At 44.5% G+C, this 22,827-nt stretch overlaps 6 protein-coding genes across 6 annotated transcripts; 5 read left to right on the top strand and 1 right to left on the bottom strand.

Annotated features, from left to right (window-relative positions):
* Positions 1-1,552: 1,552 nt before the first annotated feature.
* Positions 1,553-2,768, bottom strand: LOC125513643 (uncharacterized). Its single transcript, XM_048678806.2, has one exon. The coding sequence runs from the start codon at positions 2,761-2,763 to the stop codon at positions 1,810-1,812; it is 954 nt and encodes a 317-aa protein (XP_048534763.2). The 5' UTR covers positions 2,764-2,768; the 3' UTR covers positions 1,553-1,809.
* Positions 2,769-8,969: 6,201 nt separating this feature from the next.
* LOC147963278 (uncharacterized) lies at positions 8,970-10,419 on the top strand. The gene has a single exon (XM_087527996.1). It carries the CDS (start codon positions 9,229-9,231, stop codon positions 10,267-10,269), a length of 1,041 nt encoding a protein of 346 aa, XP_087384122.1. The 5' UTR covers positions 8,970-9,228; the 3' UTR covers positions 10,270-10,419.
* A 1,546-nt stretch (positions 10,420-11,965) lies between these two features.
* Positions 11,966-13,445, top strand: LOC147963277 (uncharacterized). The gene has a single exon (XM_087527997.1). It carries the CDS (start codon positions 12,147-12,149, stop codon positions 13,293-13,295), a length of 1,149 nt encoding a protein of 382 aa, XP_087384123.1. The 5' UTR covers positions 11,966-12,146; the 3' UTR covers positions 13,296-13,445.
* Positions 13,446-15,036: 1,591 nt separating this feature from the next.
* LOC147963276 (uncharacterized) lies at positions 15,037-16,498 on the top strand. Its single transcript, XM_087528986.1, has one exon. It carries the CDS (start codon positions 15,200-15,202, stop codon positions 16,346-16,348), a length of 1,149 nt encoding a protein of 382 aa, XP_087385112.1. The 5' UTR covers positions 15,037-15,199; the 3' UTR covers positions 16,349-16,498.
* A 1,574-nt stretch (positions 16,499-18,072) lies between these two features.
* On the top strand, positions 18,073-19,550 carry LOC147963275 (uncharacterized). Its single transcript, XM_087528778.1, has one exon. It carries the CDS (start codon positions 18,252-18,254, stop codon positions 19,398-19,400), a length of 1,149 nt encoding a protein of 382 aa, XP_087384904.1. The 5' UTR covers positions 18,073-18,251; the 3' UTR covers positions 19,401-19,550.
* Positions 19,551-21,123: 1,573 nt separating this feature from the next.
* Positions 21,124-22,601, top strand: LOC125513642 (uncharacterized). Its single transcript, XM_087528712.1, has one exon. It carries the CDS (start codon positions 21,303-21,305, stop codon positions 22,449-22,451), a length of 1,149 nt encoding a protein of 382 aa, XP_087384838.1. The 5' UTR covers positions 21,124-21,302; the 3' UTR covers positions 22,452-22,601.
* Positions 22,602-22,827: the final 226 nt, after the last annotated feature.

The following is a 22,827-nucleotide window of genomic DNA, read 5'->3' as shown; positions in this document are numbered from 1 at the left end:
TCTAGATCCGATCTTGCAAGTTATAGTTACCTACTACGTGTTATGATCCGGCAACCCCGGAGTGACAATAGTCGAGACACTTCCCTGTGATGACCGTAGTTTGAGGAGTTCATGTATTCACCGTGTGTTAATGTTTTGTTCTGGTTCTCTATTAAAAGGAGGCCTTAATATCCCTTAGTTTCCAATAGGAGCCTGCTGCCACAGGAGGGTAGGACAAAAGATGTCATACAAGTTCTTTCCATAAGCACGTATGATTATTTACAGAATACATGCCTACATTATATTTATGAACTGGAGCTAGTGCTGAATCGTCCTAGGTTGTAACTGTCACATGATGAATATCATCCAACAAATCACCGATCCAATGCGTACGATTTTCGTACATATTGTTCTTGCTAAGTTACTACTGCTGCTGTTACTATTGTCACTGCTACAAAACCATTGTTACCACTGTTACCGTTACTATTGATGTTGCTACTACTATCAAAACTATCATACTAATATGCTACTGATCACTTTGCTGCAGATAATTAATCTCCAGGTGTGGTTGAATTGACACTCAGCTGCTAATACTTACAAATATTCTTTGGCTCACCTTTTGTCGAATCTATAAATTTGTATTGAATACTCTACCCTAAAAAACTGTTGCAATCCCCTATACTTGTGGGTTATCAAGCATCAAGACCTACACGCATTGTATGCAACCCTTCGTTAAGACAAGAAAATATAACTTTGTGGCCGGTAACGATAATCACAACCACTTGACATATACAGTAAACATATAACTTTCTTACAATCATCGAAAGGACGATGGATGACTCAATTTGACAGTCAGTTACGGGAATAAATCTGAAGTGCCCAGCCACCGTCTCATCACAACCACTTGGGCCTCCTTTGATTTGGAGGAATCTTGTAAGAATTTCATAGGATAGGATTTCTATAGGAAAAATTCATTTAGAGTCCTTTGTTTTGTAGGAATGGAATCCTAATCCTATGGAGGAATTCTTCCTATCCTTCACATTTCATAGGAAAATAAACATTAGCCTAGATTCAATGAAAAAAATCCTATGATGTGAATCAAAGGGCATCTCCTTTCCTATTCCGACTCATAGGATTTGAGATACATGTCATCTCATTTTCTATGACTTTCCTATTCCTATGTTTTTTCTACCCTATGAACCAAAGGAGGCCTTGACATATACAGTAAACATGTGACATTGAGGTGGTTTTTAGGTAGAATCAATGGGGAGAAAAATCAAAGATGGGAGAAAAAAATCAAAACAGGAAGGATTGGTAGGGAGGTTGGATGAAGGGAAGATGTATGACGAAACCTTAAGTTCTTTTTGAAGTAGTGAAGATATATCATATATCATTATGCCGCTCCATGGAGCCATAATACATTGACCAGCAAGACATTACTACTAAAAGTAAAACAAGCAAGACAATAAAACATGATTCGCCGCTCCATGGAGCCATAACACATCGAGTCGTCCAATTTTGTGTATTGGATGTGTGCATTGATTGCACCCAAATTATGACAAAAAGAAACAAATTGCGGTGGAACTCATATTATTAATTTTCAGATAATACATGTATACATCGATTGTTGTATTTTTTTAAAGCAAGTCAAGCGTGTCTTACTACTAAAAATAAAACAAGCAAGACATTAATACATGATTCGTAATGGGAACGTTTAAACAAAGCGTGCATGCATGAGAATTAGCATAATGTGGTATCTCAATGCTGCTATTTTGCATGCATGGTGGTATGCAGATGATGTTGCGCATGAATAGGTGTTTAAGGCACCACTTAGGCACCATTTTTGCCGGCGGCTCGCTGAGAGATGGCCCCGTACTTCATTGCATCAGCCTCGGATTTCGCGGCATCCTTCTTAGCGGATGCTGCCTCTTCAGGTCTTGTGGCGGTTTCAGCCTTCTTGATGGACTTCTCGGCAGCAGCTATGCGAGCATCTGCCAAGGTACCGGCAGCTTCTTTCCTGCTAGGGGAGGTAGAAGAACTTGTACCAGCTACTTGCTGAGAAATGACACCATACTTTGATGCAGCAGCGGTAGACTTGGCTGCAGCTTGCTTGGCAGCCGCGGCCTCTTTAGGTGTGGTAGCGGTTTCAGCCTTCTTGGTGAACATCTTAGCAGCATCAGTGTTGCCTTCTTTCCTATTGGGGGAGGTAGAAGAACTTGTACCAGCTGCTTTCCGAGAGATGGCACCATACTTTAATGCATTGTCAACAGACTTTGCTGCGTCTCGCTTGGCAGCCACGACCTTTGCAGGTGTCTTGGCGGTTTCGGCCTTCTTGATGGACTTCTCGGCGGCGGCATAGTGTGCGGCGGCTAAAGTATTGGCTGCTTCTTTCCTGCCTAGGGAGGTAGAAGAACCTTTACCATTTGCCTGCTGAGAGAAGGCATTGTACTTTAATGCAGCAGAAGCAGATTTTGCTCCATCTTGCTTGGCAGCTGCGGCCTCTTCTGGTGTGGTGGCGCTTTCAGCCTTCTTGATGGACTTCTCGGCGGCAACAACACGTGTAGCTGCTAAGGTAGCGTCAACCCCTTTCCTGCTGGGGGTAGCCATCTTCAATGTGTTCTCCTCCGCAACGCCATAGGTCTCGGCTGGCCTTGTGGCCGCCACCGCCACAATGGTGGTGAGAAATAACATGGCCATGACATTCTTTCTGTTGGCCATTAGTAATTTCTCAAGTGGTATGTTAGGCGCGCGGAGGATTTGAAATGGTGGAGACACATGATTCATAGAGGTGATAGGCTTTTATAGAGACAATGTGAGGTCAGGAAATCTCTCCCATGAATGTGAGGTCATAAGGGGTCAACAATGAATGTGAGGTCACCAGAGCCCTAGAAAGGTATGTGGTAACCCATTTGTGGAAGCATGCATGCATGTATGCGTGTTTTGCGTTTTCTTTTCTAGTTTCTCTCTATGTATGGACCGTGGGAACAAAAATAGATTTCTTAGTGCGAGCTCAGATGCTCTTGAAATCCAGGCCTTCTACTCTTTTCGAGATTGTTGTAGGTACCATTACGTGACTTCCAGCCCAGACCAGGAGGTCCTTCTCATCGTACTGGAATGGGAGACCCTAGGGACGCGCGCAAACTCCGACAGACACCATGCACGACTATAGGTGCATGTGTATCCGTGCGGTGCATTAATGTGGTGGCAAGTGACGTGACATGAAACAGCTTGTTGCCATGGTGAGCAAGGTGTGACATGAGCAACGACCATGAGAAGTCGTCTCCAGTGTTGAAGTCAACTACGTAGATGAATGGGTTGTCCATTATGGCTTAGGATGACCTGGTTGGTGATGAAGCACACAAACTTCACGAAGGGCGCTGCCTCTTGTAGCGTCTGGTAAGCTAGCAATCTGTTAGCCGACGTCGGTCGTGGATGACATTCGGTGTGCGTACCGACGATCCTACACCGCAGGCCCCAACTGGAGCTACACAAATCTTTAGGCCATGACTCGGATTCAAAGTTTCAAAGTCACACCACGGGCAGCAGAGTGAGCCACGGCTTAGATGAATGCAGACGATTAGGTGCCATGGATCAGAATCCAACCAAGATGGCACTGCCTGTCCTTCGTTCGAACCCTCCTCGTGTGCTACATGATAGACCCACATGTATCGCACTATTCATGCATGTATAGTTCGTTTTGGGGATTTTCCACGCCCTAGCAACGCCACCTCATGCCCCATTTCCCGAATCTCCATGCGGCAATGAACAAACATAATAGCAGGTGCATCTAAGCTTAGGCTCTGAAATCACTGCTCCCATGTGGGATGCCTCCACTCTGGCTTGCCACATGGATCTGGCTACCGTCGTCGCCTCCTCCAAGCTACCTCAAGCTCCTCCTTCACGCGGTTGGTCCCGGTGAGCTCTCTTTGCCAGAAGAGGTGGATGAGTAATGCCTCCAAGCCTGTGCACCCTCTTTTCCCCTGCATCCACATGTATGAGGGCCCCCTCCCTGAGGTCCACCACCATCACCGAGTGCATCCCCGAGCCCTCGACACAATATCCACCAAGCCCACTACCGATGTTGTTGAGTTCGTCCTACGACCCCCTTCTCCGACATCCTTTAGTGTGGCCTGAAATCACATCAGCATCGCGTGGAGTCGCCCATCACTAATTCTCCTGTCGTCAAGAAAGACGAATTTCCCTGATTAGCTCTCCTCCCGTGCTCTAGTGCTACGTGTTTGTTGCTATTGCGGGCTTGGACGGCAAGGTCATAGAGATGGAGGCACCAGCAGCATCGGTGGTCATTTCTTCTTCTACACAACAATATGATGAGATGCGGCCAGTGGCGCCCACGCAATGTTCACTCATGATAGGTCCCCTATGCAGTTTCTTCGTTGGTCGGCTTTCCTTTTCGCCGGCTTCATGTGATGTTATAAAAAGTAGATGTACCACTTGATACTTTCGCCAACTTCTCTTCATTTCTTTTTCCCTCGGTTATACGAGAGTTATTGATCTACTATCGCTCCTCACATTCGGTCAATCAATAAAAACAACAAGAGATTCGGGGGAATTTGCCTAGGGTTCGGCACCAACAGAGGTGCGAGATTGAGCCAGCCATGGAGCCGGGTCACGACGGCTAAGGTTTAACCCTTTGAAACATGAGATGCCTCTACTACCAACAAATCATTGCCTTTACTAGGTGAATGGCCGTGCATTGCAACGGGGAACATTCATGAATCCGTGAGTGATATATTCAGGTGATGCTATCAAGAATCAATCAACTTTACGCTCTTGTTAGAACATCGTACATGTGCAATGTATGTATTTCTGCCAACATCTTGCAATGTTTATCTGACTATTTTCAAGGCTGGTCTGTATGCTGGCATGTCTCCTCACCTTGAATCTACGAATATGCCCAGAGAGGGCATTTGCTATCAAGAGTATTTAGTTCAGTCAAGTAGTAGACGCATTTTCTTTAGCACTGCAATAAAAAGTGTTTTTGTCAGGACAATAAATTGCAAGCACAAAAGGAAAGGAACCATTTTTTACCTAATAACCCAACTTTTAAGTAAACTTTGAAGAAAAGGCTCATGAACCACAAAATTGAACAATGTTTAAATGAGTCATTGTTCTTCAGTTTTTTTCATTAGAAACAGGGTGACAGTACGTGTCACTTAGCAGCAAGATTGCAGCCACTATAGCGTCCTTCTACATGTAGCACTTGAAAACTTCCCATCAAACAATGGCAAACTTGACTGACAATGGCATGCTGCGGGTGCCTCGGCTCATCAAGAGTTCTGCCCACATCCAAGAGTTCGGAAGACAAGAAACTTTTACGCAGAAAAGAAGAAATACTCATAAGAAATATCTAAGGACATCATGATTTACTCATTATGTAAAATATCATCCCTTTTGAGGGTCACCAAGTCTACGTTTTACTCGTTGGACCAAAAAAATATTCATTACAGAAATTCAGATTGCGAGCTACCTGATCACAAGACTACTTAAAGTGTGAGGAAATTAAACTGCCGGAAGCGTGAAAGGCACACAATGGATTGTACCAGTAAATTATATCCGATCATTCTTTGTAAAATAGGTAAATATGATAGCCACGATATAATCACCGTATATAGTCTCCTCAGGTTAATGAATGCATCTAGTCCTCGTTGTAATGTAACAACCACACAAGATCAGGGAAGAGAAAAATACCATGTCCAACTCTGGACCTTGATGGGCTTTGTCCTGCCCATTCATCTTTTCCAAACCTATATAACGCATGGCTATTCCAAATCTGTGTATCCCATAGATTCATGAGAATGCAATAAAAAGGAAATGAAATTACATCGCTCCCTCCAAGGACCATCTAGGGAGACCACACGATTGTCCTTTTAATGGTTCTTCTGAGCTTTTTATCTATGAGAAATCTTTCGATCTTTTTATTTTCAATCATGACAATACAATGAACAATAGGAATAATAAAAATCGCATCCATCCGTAGACCATCTAGCAAAGACTACAAGCATTAAAGCGAGCCGAAGACGCGCCGTTGTCATCGCCCTTCCCTCGCCGGAGCCGGGCAGAACTTATTGTAGTAGACAGCCGGGAACTTGTCGTGCTAAGGCCTCGTAGGACCGGCACAATAGAATAGCAACCCCCGCCGATGATGAGAACCATAGATCGGAAGGATCCAATCTAACGACAGACAAACGTAGACGAACGAAGACCGGGTCCGAGTAGATCCACCAAAGACAAACCACCTACCGAATCCTGTGAGATCCGCTGGAGACACACCTCCACACACTCTCCGACGATGTTAGATGCGCCATCGAGACGGGGGCTAGGCGGGAAGAACCTTATTCAATCTTCACGAAGCCGTCGTTGTCTTGTCCTCTTTAGCAGGACACAACCCTAACAAAATTCAAAGAAATATCTAAAAACGAAGCCCTCCCGCTGGTAAGGGATGAGATCCACCGTGTCCCCATGGCCCTAGGGCCACCGGAGACGAGGTGGACCGGCAGCGACGCCACGGGAGGCATGGCCGCATAGGAACCCTAAGCTTTTTTGGAGAGGAAGTGACGGCTATGGTTCCTCTGAGCTACCTATGCACCGAACTACAACCCTAAAATTATTATAAAATTGATCATTTACAACATTTATATAAGATTCATAATTCGATGAGCAAAGGGACAATTATGGATGTGAATAGTATCAAATTCAAATGTGACGTCAAATATTAGATGTTAGTACGGTCTACGTTGGTCTTTTTATTTCTCGAGTAGCACATCTACTTTAGGCTTCGAATTTTAAGAGGAGCATTGATCAACCCACTTGGCTGACCATCGCATCTCAACTGACTCCATATAGATCTCCAGACGACCAGCCACTAGCTGGACTAAGAAGGTTGATCGATCATCAATGGGATGCCAATTGTTCTTAGATATACTACTAACTAGAAGGGTTGTGCGCGCTTTGCTGCGCCGTTCATGTTGTTGTGTATCTTAAAAAACTAATCACTCTGTTTCCCAATATAATGTGTATTATATTTTTTAAAATCAAACATTTTAAGTTTCATCAAATTTGTAGAGAAATATATCAAAATTCATAAGATTAAATCAGTATTTTTAGATTCATCACGAAATGAATTTCCATACTTTTTTTGTTTAATATTGTGGATGTTGATATTTTTGCTCTGAAGTTGGTCAAAGTTAAAGAAGTTTGACTTTCTACAAAATTAATACCCTTCATATTTTATAACTGATGGAATATTAAGTTAGGCGGGTGGGGAGATGACTGTGTCATCCGCTAACCAACCTATATTTATGTGGGAAATTTCTGCATCGGTGGTTGCATGTACTATATTGATACTACAATATCATATAGTGACGCTTCTTTTTTCTAGGTGGTGGGAGGGGTGTATGGGATTGATATGTTTTTATAGGTCAGTTGCAGCTGATTGATTTGAAAATCATTGGCCCACTCAAAATCGTCAACCAAATCAAAATTGAATACCTCAATTGAATGAAAGAGATTCAAAATTTTGGAACATAGTGAATTAAAAAAATTCAATTGAAGAGGTTGAGAAATTGTTGACCCAGTCAAAATTGGATGATCAACCTATATTAAATACCTTAATAATTATGAGGCCTTAAAAATTAGGAAGCATATTGTATAGTATAAAAGAATTGGATTGTGAAGCTTTGAGAAATTGTAGACCCAATCAAAATTGGATGATCCAATTCTAATTGGAGACCTTAATTGAGTGTGGGCTTTTTAAAACTAGGGAGCTTAGTGTTATAGAGGATTTGTGGACATGATGCAATTGATCTCAACTCTAAGATAGCTATACACATAAAACTAAAGAATAATAACCTTCTCAATTCTCACCTTGCAAAAGTTAGAAAAGATAAGTAGGAGTCCGTTGAAAAAGGCAACAATGTCAATGTGAGAACAGAGTGAGGTGGGGGAAAAGAGGCTAGAATGAAGAGAGAGAGAGAAAAAAAAACATGAACACACACAAAATGCTAAAAACAAACATAGTTCACATATGATTTTTTTTTACTTGTAGAAATCATACTTTCAAGTTTTGAGAAAATATATATCCGTATGAACTTTTCTGCTCCATCCGATCCATATTAATTAGATACATATGTTTGAGCGACATATAATTTGGATTGGATTGATTAGCAAGCATAACCATTTAAAAAAATCGGAAAAAAGTAACCATTTACTACCTACAAAAAAAGCATAGCCATTTACTCCCTTCGTTTTTATTTACTTTGCATATTAGTTTTAGTCAAAGTCAAGCTTTATAAATTTTGACAAAGTTTATAGTCAAAATATTAACATGTACAATAACAAATCAATACCATTATATTCATTATTGAACGTACTTTCGTATCATATAGATTTGTTAGGATAAATATTTATATATTTTTTATAAACTTGGTCAAACTTTACGAAGTTCGACTTCAATCAACTCTAATATGCAGAGTAAATAAAAATGGAGGAAGTACTATACCTACAAAAAAAATCACAAGATAAGTACAAGTCGTATAATAACTTATTTTGTGATATAATCTTATCTCTCAAAGCCATTTTCCTTATTATACTGATTGCATAATGATTGCATACAGATTTTTTGAAAAGTCAAACCTAACAAAATTTGACCAAGTTTGTGAAGGAAAACATTTACATCTAGATGTCAAACATATATCATTAGATTCATCATAAGACAAGACGTAGGTTCATATTTTATATATTTGATAATGTAGGTATAAGTAGTTTTCTTTATAAATTTGATCATATTTTGCAAAGTCTGACTTTCGAAAATCTATACGCACTACGTTATTGAACGGAGGGGATATCTATTTTCCATGTGTATATGAAAGTTTTCATAAGGCTCAATGTATTATGTATGTTTTCTTTTGAAAAAAAAATGTATTTTGTATGTTTGAAAGACGTAAAGACCCCTGGGATTCAGTGATATTGCAATTTGGGGAGCCTCCATTCGCATCGCGCCTGCCATTCCGCATTTTTCCTCTCCACTCACAGCGGACCGGAAAATCTCTCCGGCGGCGCCGCCGCCGCCGCCGCCGGCGAAGCGCCATCCTCGCCGGTCTCTTCTCCTCTTCACTTCCTCCGTGCCTTCACCTGTCTCGCCGGGGCGCCGCATCCCCTCCACCGAAGCACCATCCCATTCGCACCCTGCCTCCATCGGGAATCAATCTCTCCGCCGCCGCCGCCGCCGCCATGCTCCGCCTCCATGGCTGCATCCTCGTGCGGCTCCTCTCTTCTCCCGCCACCTCTCAGGCCCCCCCTCTCCACCGCCCCCTCTCCGCGGCCGCCGTTTCCCCAAACCCTAGCTTCGTCGCCCACGACTACCTCGTCTCCACCTGCGGCCTCACCCGAGCCCAGGCACTCAAGGCCTCCGCCAAGCTCTCCCACCTCAAGTCCCCCGCCAAGCCCGACGCCGTCCTCGCCTTCCTCGCCGGCCTCGGCCTGTCGCATTCCGAGATCGCGCGCCTCATCCCGCTCTCCTTCGTCCACTTCCGCTCCAGGTCCATTGTTTCCAAGCTGCGGTACTACCTGCCCCTCTTAGGCTCCTCGGAGAACCTCTTCCGGGTGCTCAAGAAAGGCTACCTCGCCGGTGCTGACATCGAGGGGACGGTCAAGCCCAACGTTGCGCTCTTACGACAGTGCGGGCTAGATGATTGCAATATCACCAAGTTGTCCCTCGCTAAGGGCGGAGTCCTGAGCAGCAAGCCAGAGCGCGTCCGGGTGATGGTGGCATGCGCCGAAGGCCTTGGCGTACCTCGTGGCTCGGGGATGTTCAGGCACGCGTTGGATGCCGTCGGATTCCTCGGTGAGGAGAAGATCGCCGCCAAAGTGGCCTACTTGAAGAAGACGTTCAGGTGGTCAGACGCTGAGGTGAGCATTGCTCTGCGTATGGCTCCGTGTGTGCTGAGGAAGTCAAAGGAATTACTGCAGCGCAGGTCTGATTTCCTCATCTCTGAGGTGGGGTTGGAACCGTCCTACATTGCTGAACGGTCAATAATTATCAATTACAAGCTGGAGGGCCGGATGAAACCCAGGTACTACGTTGTAAAGTTTCTCATGGAAAATGGATTGCTCAAGTGCAACCCAGGCTACTACTATACCGCTTTCAAGGTGAGAGAGAAGGTATTCGTGGAGAAGTTCATTTCCCCTCACACGGAAGTTGCGCCGCACCTCGCTGAAGACTATGCAACAGCTTGTGAAGGGGTAGTGCCGGCTAGATTCAGATTTACATGAAACAAGGACTGGGTTCTCACCATGCCTGCGAAGCTGGTAATTCACATTAGTGCTTTTTGCCTAAATAAATGTTGGGTTTCTGCTGTATTATGTCTGCCACATGCTGGTTTGGTTGTTGCCAATGCCTAAGGAAACTGATAATTTAGTTCCTGAGCCTTCAGGTGTTAATGTTGTCATTAGGTAGACAAGAAAGCATCGCTTACAATCTCTGAAATGAGAGCCATGAATATATTTGTCTTTCCGACATCCATTTAGGATAATGGAAACTGAATATGTGGGTAGACCAATTTTCTTTTGAAACCAGAACCCATGAACCAGAAAACAAAAGGACTGTACCACATCCGTTGGATTGTGAAGCTTTGAGAAATTGTAGACCCAATCAAAATTGGATGATCCAATTCTAATTGGAGACCTTAATTGAGTGTGGGCTTTTTAAAACTAGGGAGCTTAGTGTTATAGAGGATTTGTGGACACGATGCAATTGATCTCAACTCTAAGATAGCTATACACATAAAACTAAAGAATAATAACCTTCTCAATTCTCACCTTGCAAAAGTTAGAAAAGATAAGTAGGAGTCCGTTGAAAAAGGCAACAATGTCAATGTGAGAACAGAGTGAGGTGGGGGAAAAGAGGCTAGAATGAAGAGAGAGAGAGAGAAAAAAAAACATGAACACACACAAAATGCTAAAAACAAACATAGTTCACATATGATTTTTTTTTACTTGTAGAAATCATACTTTCAAGTTTTGAGAAAATATATATCCGTATGAACTTTTCTGCTCCATCCGATCCATATTAATTAGATACATATGTTTGAGCGACATATAATTTGGATTGGATTGATTAGCAAGCATAACCATTTAAAAAAATCGGAAAAAAGTAACCATTTACTACCTACAAAAAAAGCATAGCCATTTACTCCCTTCGTTTTTATTTACTCTGCATATTAGTTTTAGTCAAAGTCAAGCTTTATAAATTTTGACAAAGTTTATAGTCAAAAATATTAACATGTACAATAACAAATCAATACCATTATATTCATTATTGAACGTACTTTCGTATCATATAGATTTGTTAGGATAAATATTTATATATTTTTTACGACTTCAATCAACTCTAATATGCAGAGTAAATAAAAATGGAGGAAGTACTATACCTACAAAAAAAATCACAAGATAAGTACAAGTCGTATAATAACTTATTTTGTGATATAATCTTATCTCTCAAAGCCATTTTCCTTATTATACTGATTGCATAATGATTGCATACAGATTTTTTGAAAAGTCAAACCTAACAAAATTTGACCAAGTTTGTGAAGGAAAACATTTACATCTAGATGTCAAACATATATCATTAGATTCATCATAAGACAAGACGTAGGTTCATATTTTATATATTTGATAATGTAGGTATAAGTAGTTTTCTTTATAAATTTGATCATATTTTGCAAAGTCTGACTTTCGAAAATCTATACGCACTACGTTATTGAACGGAGGGGATATCTATTTTCCATGTGTATATGAAAGTTTTCATAAGGCTCAATGTATTATGTATGTTTTCTTTTGAAAAAAAAAATGTATTTTGTATGTTTGAAAGACGTAAAGACCCCTGGGATTCAGTGATATTGCAATTTGGGGAGCCTCCATTCGCATCGCGCCTGCCATTCCGCATTTTTCCTCTCCACTCACAGCGGACCGGAAAATCTCTCCGGCGGCGCCGCCGGCGAAGCGCCATCCTCGCCGGTCTCTTCTCCTCTTCACTTCCTCCGTGCCTTCACCTGTCTCGCCGGGGCGCCGCATCCCCTCCACCGAAGCACCATCCCATTCGCACCCTGCCTCCATCGGGAATCAATCTCTCCGCCGCCGCCGCCGCCGCCATGCTCCGCCTCCGTGGCTGCATCCTCGTGCGGCTCCTCTCTTCTCCCGCCACCTCTCAGGCCCCCCCTCTCCACCGCCCCCTCTCCGCGGCCGCCGTTTCCCCAAACCCTAGCTTCGTCGCCCACGACTACCTCGTCTCCACCTGCGGCCTCACCCGAGCCCAGGCACTCAAGGCCTCCGCCAAGCTCTCCCACCTCAAGTCCCCCGCCAAGCCCGACGCCGTCCTCGCCTTCCTCGCCGGCCTCGGCCTCTCCGCCGCCGATGTCGCCGCCCTCGTCGCCAAGGACCCGCTGTTCCTCTGCGCCAGCGTGGAGAAAACCCTGGGCCCCGTCGCAATTGAGCTCGCCGGCCTCGGCCTGTCGCATTCCGAGATCGCGCGCCTCATCCCGCTCTCCTTCGTCCACTTCCGCTCCAGGTCCATTGTTTCCAAGCTGCGGTACTACCTGCCCCTCTTAGGCTCCTCGGAGAACCTCTTCCGGGTGCTCAAGAAAGGCTACCTCGCCGGTGCTGACATCGAGGGGACGGTCAAGCCCAACGTTGCGCTCTTACGACAGTGCGGGCTAGATGATTGCAATATCACCAAGCTGTCCCTCGCTAAGGGCGGAGTCCTGAGCAGCAAGCCAGAGCGCGTCCGGGTGATGGTGGCATGCGCCGAAGGCCTTGGCGTACCTCGTGGCTCGGGGATGTTCAGGCACGCATTGGATGCCGTCGGATTCCTCGGTGAGGAGAAGATCGCCGCCAAAGTGGCCTACTTGAAGAAGACGTTCAGGTGGTCAGACGCTGAGGTGAGCATTGCTCTGCGTATGGCTCCGTGTGTGCTGAGGAAGTCAAAGGAATTACTGCAGCGCAGGTCTGATTTCCTCATCTCTGAGGTGGGGTTGGAACCGTCCTACATTGCTGAACGGTCAATAATTATCAATTACAAGCTGGAGGGCCGGATGAAACCCAGGTACTACGTTGTAAAGTTTCTCATGGAAAATGGATTGCTCAAGTGCAACCCAGGCTACTACTATACCGCTTTCAAGGTGAGAGAGAAGGTATTCGTGGAGAAGTTCATTTCCCCTCACACGGAAGTTGCGCCGCACCTCGCTGAAGACTATGCAACAGCTTGTGAAGGGGTAGTGCCGGCTAGATTCAGATTTACATGAACCAAGGACTGGGTTCTCACCATGCCTGCGAAGCTGGTAATTCACATTAGTGCTTTTTGCCTAAATAAATGTTGGGTTTCTGCTGTATTATGTCTGCCACATGCTGGTTTGGTTGTTGCCAATGCCTAAGGAAACTGATAATTTAGTTCCTGAGCCTTCAGGTGTTAATGTTGTCATTAGGTAGACAAGAAAGCATCGCTTACAATCTCTGAAATGAGAGCCATGAATATATTTGTCTTTCCGACATCCATTTAGGATAATGGAAACTGAATATGTGGGTAGACCAATTTTCTTTTGAAACCAGAACCCATGAACCAGAAAACAAAAGGACTGTACCACATCCGTTGGATTGTGAAGCTTTGAGAAATTGTAGACCCAATCAAAATTGGATGATCCAATTCTAATTGGAGACCTTAATTGAGTGTGGGCTTTTTAAAACTAGGGAGCTTAGTGTTATAGAGGATTTGTGGACACGATGCAATTGATCTCAACTCTAAGATAGCTATACACATAAAACTAAAGAATAATAACCTTCTCAATTCTCACCTTGCAAAAGTTAGAAAAGATAAGTAGGAGTCCGTTGAAAAAGGCAACAATGTCAATGTGAGAACAGAGTGAGGTGGGGGAAAAGAGGCTAGAATGAAGAGAGAGAGAGAGAGAAAAAAAAACATGAACACACACAAAATGCTAAAAACAAACATAGTTCACATATGATTTTTTTTTACTTGTAGAAATCATACTTTCAAGTTTTGAGAAAATATATATCCGTATGAACTTTTCTGCTCCATCCGATCCATATTAATTAGATACATATGTTTGAGCGACATATAATTTGGATTGGATTGATTAGCAAGCATAACCATTTAAAAAAATCGGAAAAAAGTAACCATTTACTACCTACAAAAAAAGCATAGCCATTTACTCCCTTCGTTTTTATTTACTCTGCATATTAGTTTTAGTCAAAGTCAAGCTTTATAAATTTTGACAAAGTTTATAGTCAAAAATATTAACATGTACAATAACAAATCAATACCATTATATTCATTATTGAACGTACTTTCGTATCATATAGATTTGTTAGGATAAATATTTATATATTTTTTATAAACTTGGTCAAACTTTACGAAGTTCGACTTCAATCAACTCTAATATGCAGAGTAAATAAAAATGGAGGAAGTACTATACCTACAAAAAAAATCACAAGATAAGTACAAGTCGTATAATAACTTATTTTGTGATATAATCTTATCTCTCAAAGCCATTTTCCTTATTATACTGATTGCATAATGATTGCATACAGATTTTTTGAAAAGTCAAACCTAACAAAATTTGACCAAGTTTGTGAAGGAAAACATTTACATCTAGATGTCAAACATATATCATTAGATTCATCATAAGACAAGACGTAGGTTCATATTTTATATATTTGATAATGTAGGTATAAGTAGTTTTCTTTATAAATTTGATCATATTTTGCAAAGTCTGACTTTCGAAAATCTATACGCACTACGTTATTGAACGGAGGGGATATCTATTTTCCATGTGTATATGAAAGTTTTCATAAGGCTCAATGTATTATGTATGTTTTCTTTTGAAAAAAAAATGTATTTTGTATGTTTGAAAGACGTAAAGACCCCTGGGATTCAGTGATATTGCAATTTGGGGAGCCTCCATTCGCATCGTGCCTGCCATTCCGCATTTTTCCTCTCCACTCACAGCGGACCGGAAAATCTCTCCGGCGGCGCCGCCGGCGAAGCGCCATCCTCGCCGGTCTCTTCTCCTCTTCACTTCCTCCGTGCCTTCACCTGTCTCGCCGGGGCGCCGCATCCCCTCCACCGAAGCACCATCCCATTCGCACCCTGCCTCCATCGGGAATCAATCTCTCCGCCGCCGCCGCCGCCGCCATGCTCCGCCTCCGTGGCTGCATCCTCGTGCGGCTCCTCTCTTCTCCCGCCACCTCTCAGGCCCCCCCTCTCCACCGCCCCCTCTCCGCGGCCGCCGTTTTCCCAAACCCTAGCTTCGTCGCCCACGACTACCTCGTCTCCACCTGCGGCCTCACCCGAGCCCAGGCACTCAAGGCCTCCGCCAAGCTCTCCCACCTCAAGTCCCCCGCCAAGCCCGACGCCGTCCTCGCCTTCCTCGCCGGCCTCGGCCTCTCCGCCGCCGATGTCGCCGCCCTCGTCGCCAAGGACCCGCTGTTCCTCTGCGCCAGCGTGGAGAAAACCCTGGGCCCCGTCGCAATTGAGCTCGCCGGCCTCGGCCTGTCGCATTCCGAGATCGCGCGCCTCATCCCGCTCTCCTTCGTCCACTTCCGCTCCAGGTCCATTGTTTCCAAGCTGCGGTACTACCTGCCCCTCTTAGGCTCCTCGGAGAACCTCTTCCGGGTGCTCAAGAAAGGCTACCTCGCCGGTGCTGACATCGAGGGGACGGTCAAGCCCAACGTTGCGCTCTTACGACAGTGCGGGCTAGATGATTGCAATATCACCAAGCTGTCCCTCGCTAAGGGCGGAGTCCTGAGCAGCAAGCCAGAGCGCGTCCGGGTGATGGTGGCATGCGCCGAAGGCCTTGGCGTACCTCGTGGCTCGGGGATGTTCAGGCACGCGTTGGATGCCGTCGGATTCCTCGGTGAGGAGAAGATCGCCGCCAAAGTGGCCTACTTGAAGAAGACGTTCAGGTGGTCAGACGCTGAGGTGAGCATTGCTCTGCGTATGGCTCCGTGTGTGCTGAGGAAGTCAAAGGAATTACTGCAGCGCAGGTCTGATTTCCTCATCTCTGAGGTGGGGTTGGAACCGTCCTACATTGCTGAACGGTCAATAATTATCAATTACAAGCTGGAGGGCCGGATGAAACCCAGGTACTACGTTGTAAAGTTTCTCATGGAAAATGGATTGCTCAAGTGCAACCCAGGCTACTACTATACCGCTTTCAAGGTGAGAGAGAAGGTATTCGTGGAGAAGTTCATTTCCCCTCACACGGAAGTTGCGCCGCACCTCGCTGAAGACTATGCAACAGCTTGTGAAGGGGTAGTGCCGGCTAGATTCAGATTTACATGAAACAAGGACTGGGTTCTCACCATGCCTGCGAAGCTGGTAATTCACATTAGTGCTTTTTGCCTAAATAAATGTTGGGTTTCTGCTGTATTATGTCTGCCACATGCTGGTTTGGTTGTTGCCAATGCCTAAGGAAACTGATAATTTAGTTCCTGAGCCTTCAGGTGTTAATGTTGTCATTAGGTAGACAAGAAAGCATCGCTTACAATCTCTGAAATGAGAGCCATGAATATATTTGTCTTTCCGACATCCATTTAGGATAATGGAAACTGAATATGTGGGTAGACCAATTTTCTTTTGAAACCAGAACCCATGAACCAGAAAACAAAAGGACTGTACCACATCCGTTGGATTGTGAAGCTTTGAGAAATTGTAGACCCAATCAAAATTGGATGATCCAATTCTAATTGGAGACCTTAATTGAGTGTGGGCTTTTTAAAACTAGGGAGCTTAGTGTTATAGAGGATTTGTGGACACGATGCAATTGATCTCAACTCTAAGATAGCTATACACATAAAACTAAAGAATAATAACCTTCTCAATTCTCACCTTGCAAAAGTTAGAAAAGATAAGTAGGAGTCCGTTGAAAAAGGCAACAATGTCAATGTGAGAACAGAGTGAGGTGGGGGAAAAGAGGCTAGAATGAAGAGAGAGAGAGAGAAAAAAAAACATGAACACACACAAAATGCTAAAAACAAACATAGTTCACATATGATTTTTTTTTACTTGTAGAAATCATACTTTCAAGTTTTGAGAAAATATATATCCGTATGAACTTTTCTGCTCCATCCGATCCATATTAATTAGATACATATGTTTGAGCGACATATAATTTGGATTGGATTGATTAGCAAGCATAACCATTTAAAAAAATCGGAAAAAAGTAACCATTTACTACCTACAAAAAAAGCATAGCCATTTACTCCCTTCGTTTTTATTTACTCTGCATATTAGTTTTAGTCAAAGTCAAGCTTTATAAATTTTGACAAAGTTTATAGTCAAAAATATTAACATGTACAATAACAAATCAATACCATTATATTCATTATTGAACGTACTTTCGTATCATATAGATTTGTTAGGATAAATATTTATATATTTTTTATAAACTTGGTCAAACTTTACGAAGTTCGACTTCAATCAACTCTAATATGCAGAGTAAATAAAAATGGAGGAAGTACTATACCTACAAAAAAAATCACAAGATAAGTACAAGTCGTATAATAACTTATTTTGTGATATAATCTTATCTCTCAAAGCCATTTTCCTTATTATACTGATTGCATAATGATTGCATACAGATTTTTTGAAAAGTCAAACCTAACAAAATTTGACCAAGTTTGTGAAGGAAAACATTTACATCTAGATGTCAAACATATATCATTAGATTCATCATAAGACAAGACGTAGGTTCATATTTTATATATTTGATAATGTAGGTATAAGTAGTTTTCTTTATAAATTTGATCATATTTTGCAAAGTCTGACTTTCGAAAATCTATACGCACTACGTTATTGAACGGAGGGGATATCTATTTTCCATGTGTATATGAAAGTTTTCATAAGGCTCAATGTATTATGTATGTTTTCTTTTGAAAAAAAAAATGTATTTTGTATGTTTGAAAGACGTAAAGACCCCTGGGATTCAGTGATATTGCAATTTGGGGAGCCTCCATTCGCATCGCGCCTGCCATTCCGCATTTTTCCTCTCCACTCACAGCGGACCGGAAAATCTCTCCGGCGGCGCCGCCGGCGAAGCGCCATCCTCGCCGGTCTCTTCTCCTCTTCACTTCCTCCGTGCCTTCACCTGTCTCGCCGGGGCGCCGCATCCCCTCCACCGAAGCACCATCCCATTCGCACCCTGCCTCCATCGGGAATCAATCTCTCCGCCGCCGCCGCCGCCGCCATGCTCCGCCTCCGTGGCTGCATCCTCGTGCGGCTCCTCTCTTCTCCCGCCACCTCTCAGGCCCCCCCTCTCCACCGCCCCCTCTCCGCGGCCGCCGTTTCCCCAAACCCTAGCTTCGTCGCCCACGACTACCTCGTCTCCACCTGCGGCCTCACCCGAGCCCAGGCACTCAAGGCCTCCGCCAAGCTCTCCCACCTCAAGTCCCCCGCCAAGCCCGACGCCGTCCTCGCCTTCCTCGCCGGCCTCGGCCTCTCCGCCGCCGATGTCGCCGCCCTCGTCGCCAAGGACCCGCTGTTCCTCTGCGCCAGCGTGGAGAAAACCCTGGGCCCCGTCGCAATTGAGCTCGCCGGCCTCGGCCTGTCGCATTCCGAGATCGCGCGCCTCATCCCGCTCTCCTTCGTCCACTTCCGCTCCAGGTCCATTGTTTCCAAGCTGCGGTACTACCTGCCCCTCTTAGGCTCCTCGGAGAACCTCTTCCGGGTGCTCAAGAAAGGCTACCTCGCCGGTGCTGACATCGAGGGGACGGTCAAGCCCAACGTTGCGCTCTTACGACAGTGCGGGCTAGATGATTGCAATATCACCAAGCTGTCCCTCGCTAAGGGCGGAGTCCTGAGCAGCAAGCCAGAGCGCGTCCGGGTGATGGTGGCATGCGCCGAAGGCCTTGGCGTACCTCGTGGCTCGGGGATGTTCAGGCACGCGTTGGATGCCGTCGGATTCCTCGGTGAGGAGAAGATCGCCGCCAAAGTGGCCTACTTGAAGAAGACGTTCAGGTGGTCAGACGCTGAGGTGAGCATTGCTCTGCGTATGGCTCCGTGTGTGCTGAGGAAGTCAAAGGAATTACTGCAGCGCAGGTCTGATTTCCTCATCTCTGAGGTGGGGTTGGAACCGTCCTACATTGCTGAACGGTCAATAATTATCAATTACAAGCTGGAGGGCCGGATGAAACCCAGGTACTACGTTGTAAAGTTTCTCATGGAAAATGGATTGCTCAAGTGCAACCCAGGCTACTACTATACCGCTTTCAAGGTGAGAGAGAAGGTATTCGTGGAGAAGTTCATTTCCCCTCACACGGAAGTTGCGCCGCACCTCGCTGAAGACTATGCAACAGCTTGTGAAGGGGTAGTGCCGGCTAGATTCAGATTTACATGAAACAAGGACTGGGTTCTCACCATGCCTGCGAAGCTGGTAATTCACATTAGTGCTTTTTGCCTAAATAAATGTTGGGTTTCTGCTGTATTATGTCTGCCACATGCTGGTTTGGTTGTTGCCAATGCCTAAGGAAACTGATAATTTAGTTCCTGAGCCTTCAGGTGTTAATGTTGTCATTAGGTAGACAAGAAAGCATCGCTTACAATCTCTGAAATGAGAGCCATGAATATATTTGTCTTTCCGACATCCATTTAGGATAATGGAAACTGAATATGTGGGTAGACCAATTTTCTTTTGAAACCAGAACCCATGAACCAGAAAACAAAAGGACTGTACCACATCCGTTGGATTGTGAAGCTTTGAGAAATTGTAGACCCAATCAAAATTGGATGATCCAATTCTAATTGGAGACCTTAATTGAGTGTGGGCTTTTTAAAACTAGGGAGCTTAGTGTTATAGAGGATTTGTGGACACGATGCAATTGATCTCAACTCTAAGATAGCTATACACATAAAACTAAAGAATAATAACCTTCTCAATTCTCACCTTGCAAAAGTTAGAAAAGATAAGTAGGAGTCCGTTGAAAAAGGCAACAATGTCAATGTGAGAACAGAGTGAGGTGGGGGAAAAGAGGCTAGAATGAAGAGAGAGAGAGAGAAAAAAAAACATGAACACACACAAAATGCTAAAAACAAACATAGTTCACATATGATTTTTTTTTACTTGTAGAAATCATACTTTCAAGTTTTGAGAAAATATATATCCGTATGAACTTTTCTGCTCCATCCGATCCATATTAATTAGATACATATGTTTGAGCGACATATAATTTGGATTGGATTGATTAGCAAGCATAACCATTTAAAAAAATCGGAAAAAAGTAACCATTTACTACCTACAAAAAAAGCATAGCCATTTACTCCCTTCGTTTTTATTTACTCTGCATATTAGTTTTAGTCAAAGTCAAGCTTTATAAATTTTGACAAAGTTTATAGTCAAAAATATTAACATGTACAATAACAAATCAATACCATTATATTCATTATTGAACGTACTTTCGTATCATATAGATTTGTTAGGATAAATATTTATATATTTTTTATAAACTTGGTCAAACTTTACGAAGTTCGACTTCAATCAACTCTAATATGCAGAGTAAATAAAAATGGAGGAAGTACTATACCTACAAAAAAAATCACAAGATAAGTACAAGTCGTATAATAACTTATTTTGTGATATAATCTTATCTCTCAAAGCCATTTTCCTTATTATACTGATTGCATAATGATTGCATACAGATTTTTTGAAAAGTCAAACCTAACAAAATTTGACCAAGTTTGTGAAGGAAAACATTTACATCTAGATGTCAAACATATATCATTAGATTCATCATAAGACAAGACGTAGGTTCATATTTTATATATTTGATAATGTAGGTATAAGTAGTTTTCTTTATAAATTTGATCATATTTTGCAAAGTCTGACTTTCGAAAATCTATACGCACTACGTTATTGAACGGAGGGGATATCTATTTTCCATGTGTATATGAAAGTTTTCATAAGGCTCAATGTATTATGTATGTTTTCTTTTGAAAAAAAAATGTATTTTGTATGTTTGAAAGACGTAAAGACCCCTGGGATTCAGTGATATTGCAATTTGGGGAGCCTCCATTCGCATCGCGCCTGCCATTCCGCATTTTTCCTCTCCACTCACAGCGGACCGGAAAATCTCTCCGGCGGCGCCGCCGGCGAAGCGCCATCCTCGCCGGTCTCTTCTCCTCTTCACTTCCTCCGTGCCTTCACCTGTCTCGCCGGGGCGCCGCATCCCCTCCACCGAAGCACCATCCCATTCGCACCCTGCCTCCATCGGGAATCAATCTCTCCGCCGCCGCCGCCGCCGCCATGCTCCGCCTCCGTGGCTGCATCCTCGTGCGGCTCCTCTCTTCTCCCGCCACCTCTCAGGCCCCCCCTCTCCACCGCCCCCTCTCCGCGGCCGCCGTTTCCCCAAACCCTAGCTTCGTCGCCCACGACTACCTCGTCTCCACCTGCGGCCTCACCCGAGCCCAGGCACTCAAGGCCTCCGCCAAGCTCTCCCACCTCAAGTCCCCCGCCAAGCCCGACGCCGTCCTCGCCTTCCTCGCCGGCCTCGGCCTCTCCGCCGCCGATGTCGCCGCCCTCGTCGCCAAGGACCCGCTGTTCCTCTGCGCCAGCGTGGAGAAAACCCTGGGCCCCGTCGCAATTGAGCTCGCCGGCCTCGGCCTGTCGCATTCCGAGATCGCGCGCCTCATCCCGCTCTCCTTCGTCCACTTCCGCTCCAGGTCCATTGTTTCCAAGCTGCGGTACTACCTGCCCCTCTTAGGCTCCTCGGAGAACCTCTTCCGGGTGCTCAAGAAAGGCTACCTCGCCGGTGCTGACATCGAGGGGACGGTCAAGCCCAACGTTGCGCTCTTACGACAGTGCGGGCTAGATGATTGCAATATCACCAAGCTGTCCCTCGCTAAGGGCGGAGTCCTGAGCAGCAAGCCAGAGCGCGTCCGGGTGATGGTGGCATGCGCCGAAGGCCTTGGCGTACCTCGTGGCTCGGGGATGTTCAGGCACGCGTTGGATGCCGTCGGATTCCTCGGTGAGGAGAAGATCGCCGCCAAAGTGGCCTACTTGAAGAAGACGTTCAGGTGGTCAGACGCTGAGGTGAGCATTGCTCTGCGTATGGCTCCGTGTGTGCTGAGGAAGTCAAAGGAATTACTGCAGCGCAGGTCTGATTTCCTCATCTCTGAGGTGGGGTTGGAACCGTCCTACATTGCTGAACGGTCAATAATTATCAATTACAAGCTGGAGGGCCGGATGAAACCCAGGTACTACGTTGTAAAGTTTCTCATGGAAAATGGATTGCTCAAGTGCAACCCAGGCTACTACTATACCGCTTTCAAGGTGAGAGAGAAGGTATTCGTGGAGAAGTTCATTTCCCCTCACACGGAAGTTGCGCCGCACCTCGCTGAAGACTATGCAACAGCTTGTGAAGGGGTAGTGCCGGCTAGATTCAGATTTACATGAACCAAGGACTGGGTTCTCATCATGCCTGCGAAGCTGGTAATTCACATTAGTGCTTTTTGCCTAAATAAATGTTGGGTTTCTGCTGTATTATGTCTGCCACATGCTGGTTTGGTTGTTGCCAATGCCTAAGGAAACTGATAATTTAGTTCCTGAGCCTTCAGGTGTTAATGTTGTCATTAGGTAGACAAGAAAGCATCGCTTACAATCTCTGAAATGAGAGCCATGAATATATTTGTCTTTCCGACATCCATTTAGGATAATGGAAACTGAATATGTGGGTAGACCAATTTTCTTTTGAAACCAGAACCCATGAACCAGAAAACAAAAGGACTGTACCACATCCGTTGGATTGTGAAGCTTTGAGAAATTGTAGACC

The sequence above is a fragment of the Triticum urartu genome, chromosome 6A (assembly GCF_056163025.1).
Source record: "Triticum urartu cultivar PI428250 chromosome 6A, HENAU_Tu73, whole genome shotgun sequence".
NCBI lineage: Eukaryota > Viridiplantae > Streptophyta > Magnoliopsida > Poales > Poaceae > Triticum > Triticum urartu.
This window is presented reverse-complemented; position numbering and strand designations above follow the sequence as displayed.

Bases quoted from the DNA above. Each gene is read 5' to 3' on its own strand.
- LOC125513643 (XM_048678806.2), bottom strand. From the start codon at position 2,763: ATGAATCATGTGTCTCCACCATTTCAAATCCTCCGCGCGCCTAACATA.
- LOC147963278 (XM_087527996.1), top strand. From the start codon at position 9,229: ATGCTCCGCCTCCATGGCTGCATCCTCGTGCGGCTCCTCTCTTCTCCC.
- LOC147963277 (XM_087527997.1), top strand. From the start codon at position 12,147: ATGCTCCGCCTCCGTGGCTGCATCCTCGTGCGGCTCCTCTCTTCTCCC.
- LOC147963276 (XM_087528986.1), top strand. From the start codon at position 15,200: ATGCTCCGCCTCCGTGGCTGCATCCTCGTGCGGCTCCTCTCTTCTCCC.
- LOC147963275 (XM_087528778.1), top strand. From the start codon at position 18,252: ATGCTCCGCCTCCGTGGCTGCATCCTCGTGCGGCTCCTCTCTTCTCCC.
- LOC125513642 (XM_087528712.1), top strand. From the start codon at position 21,303: ATGCTCCGCCTCCGTGGCTGCATCCTCGTGCGGCTCCTCTCTTCTCCC.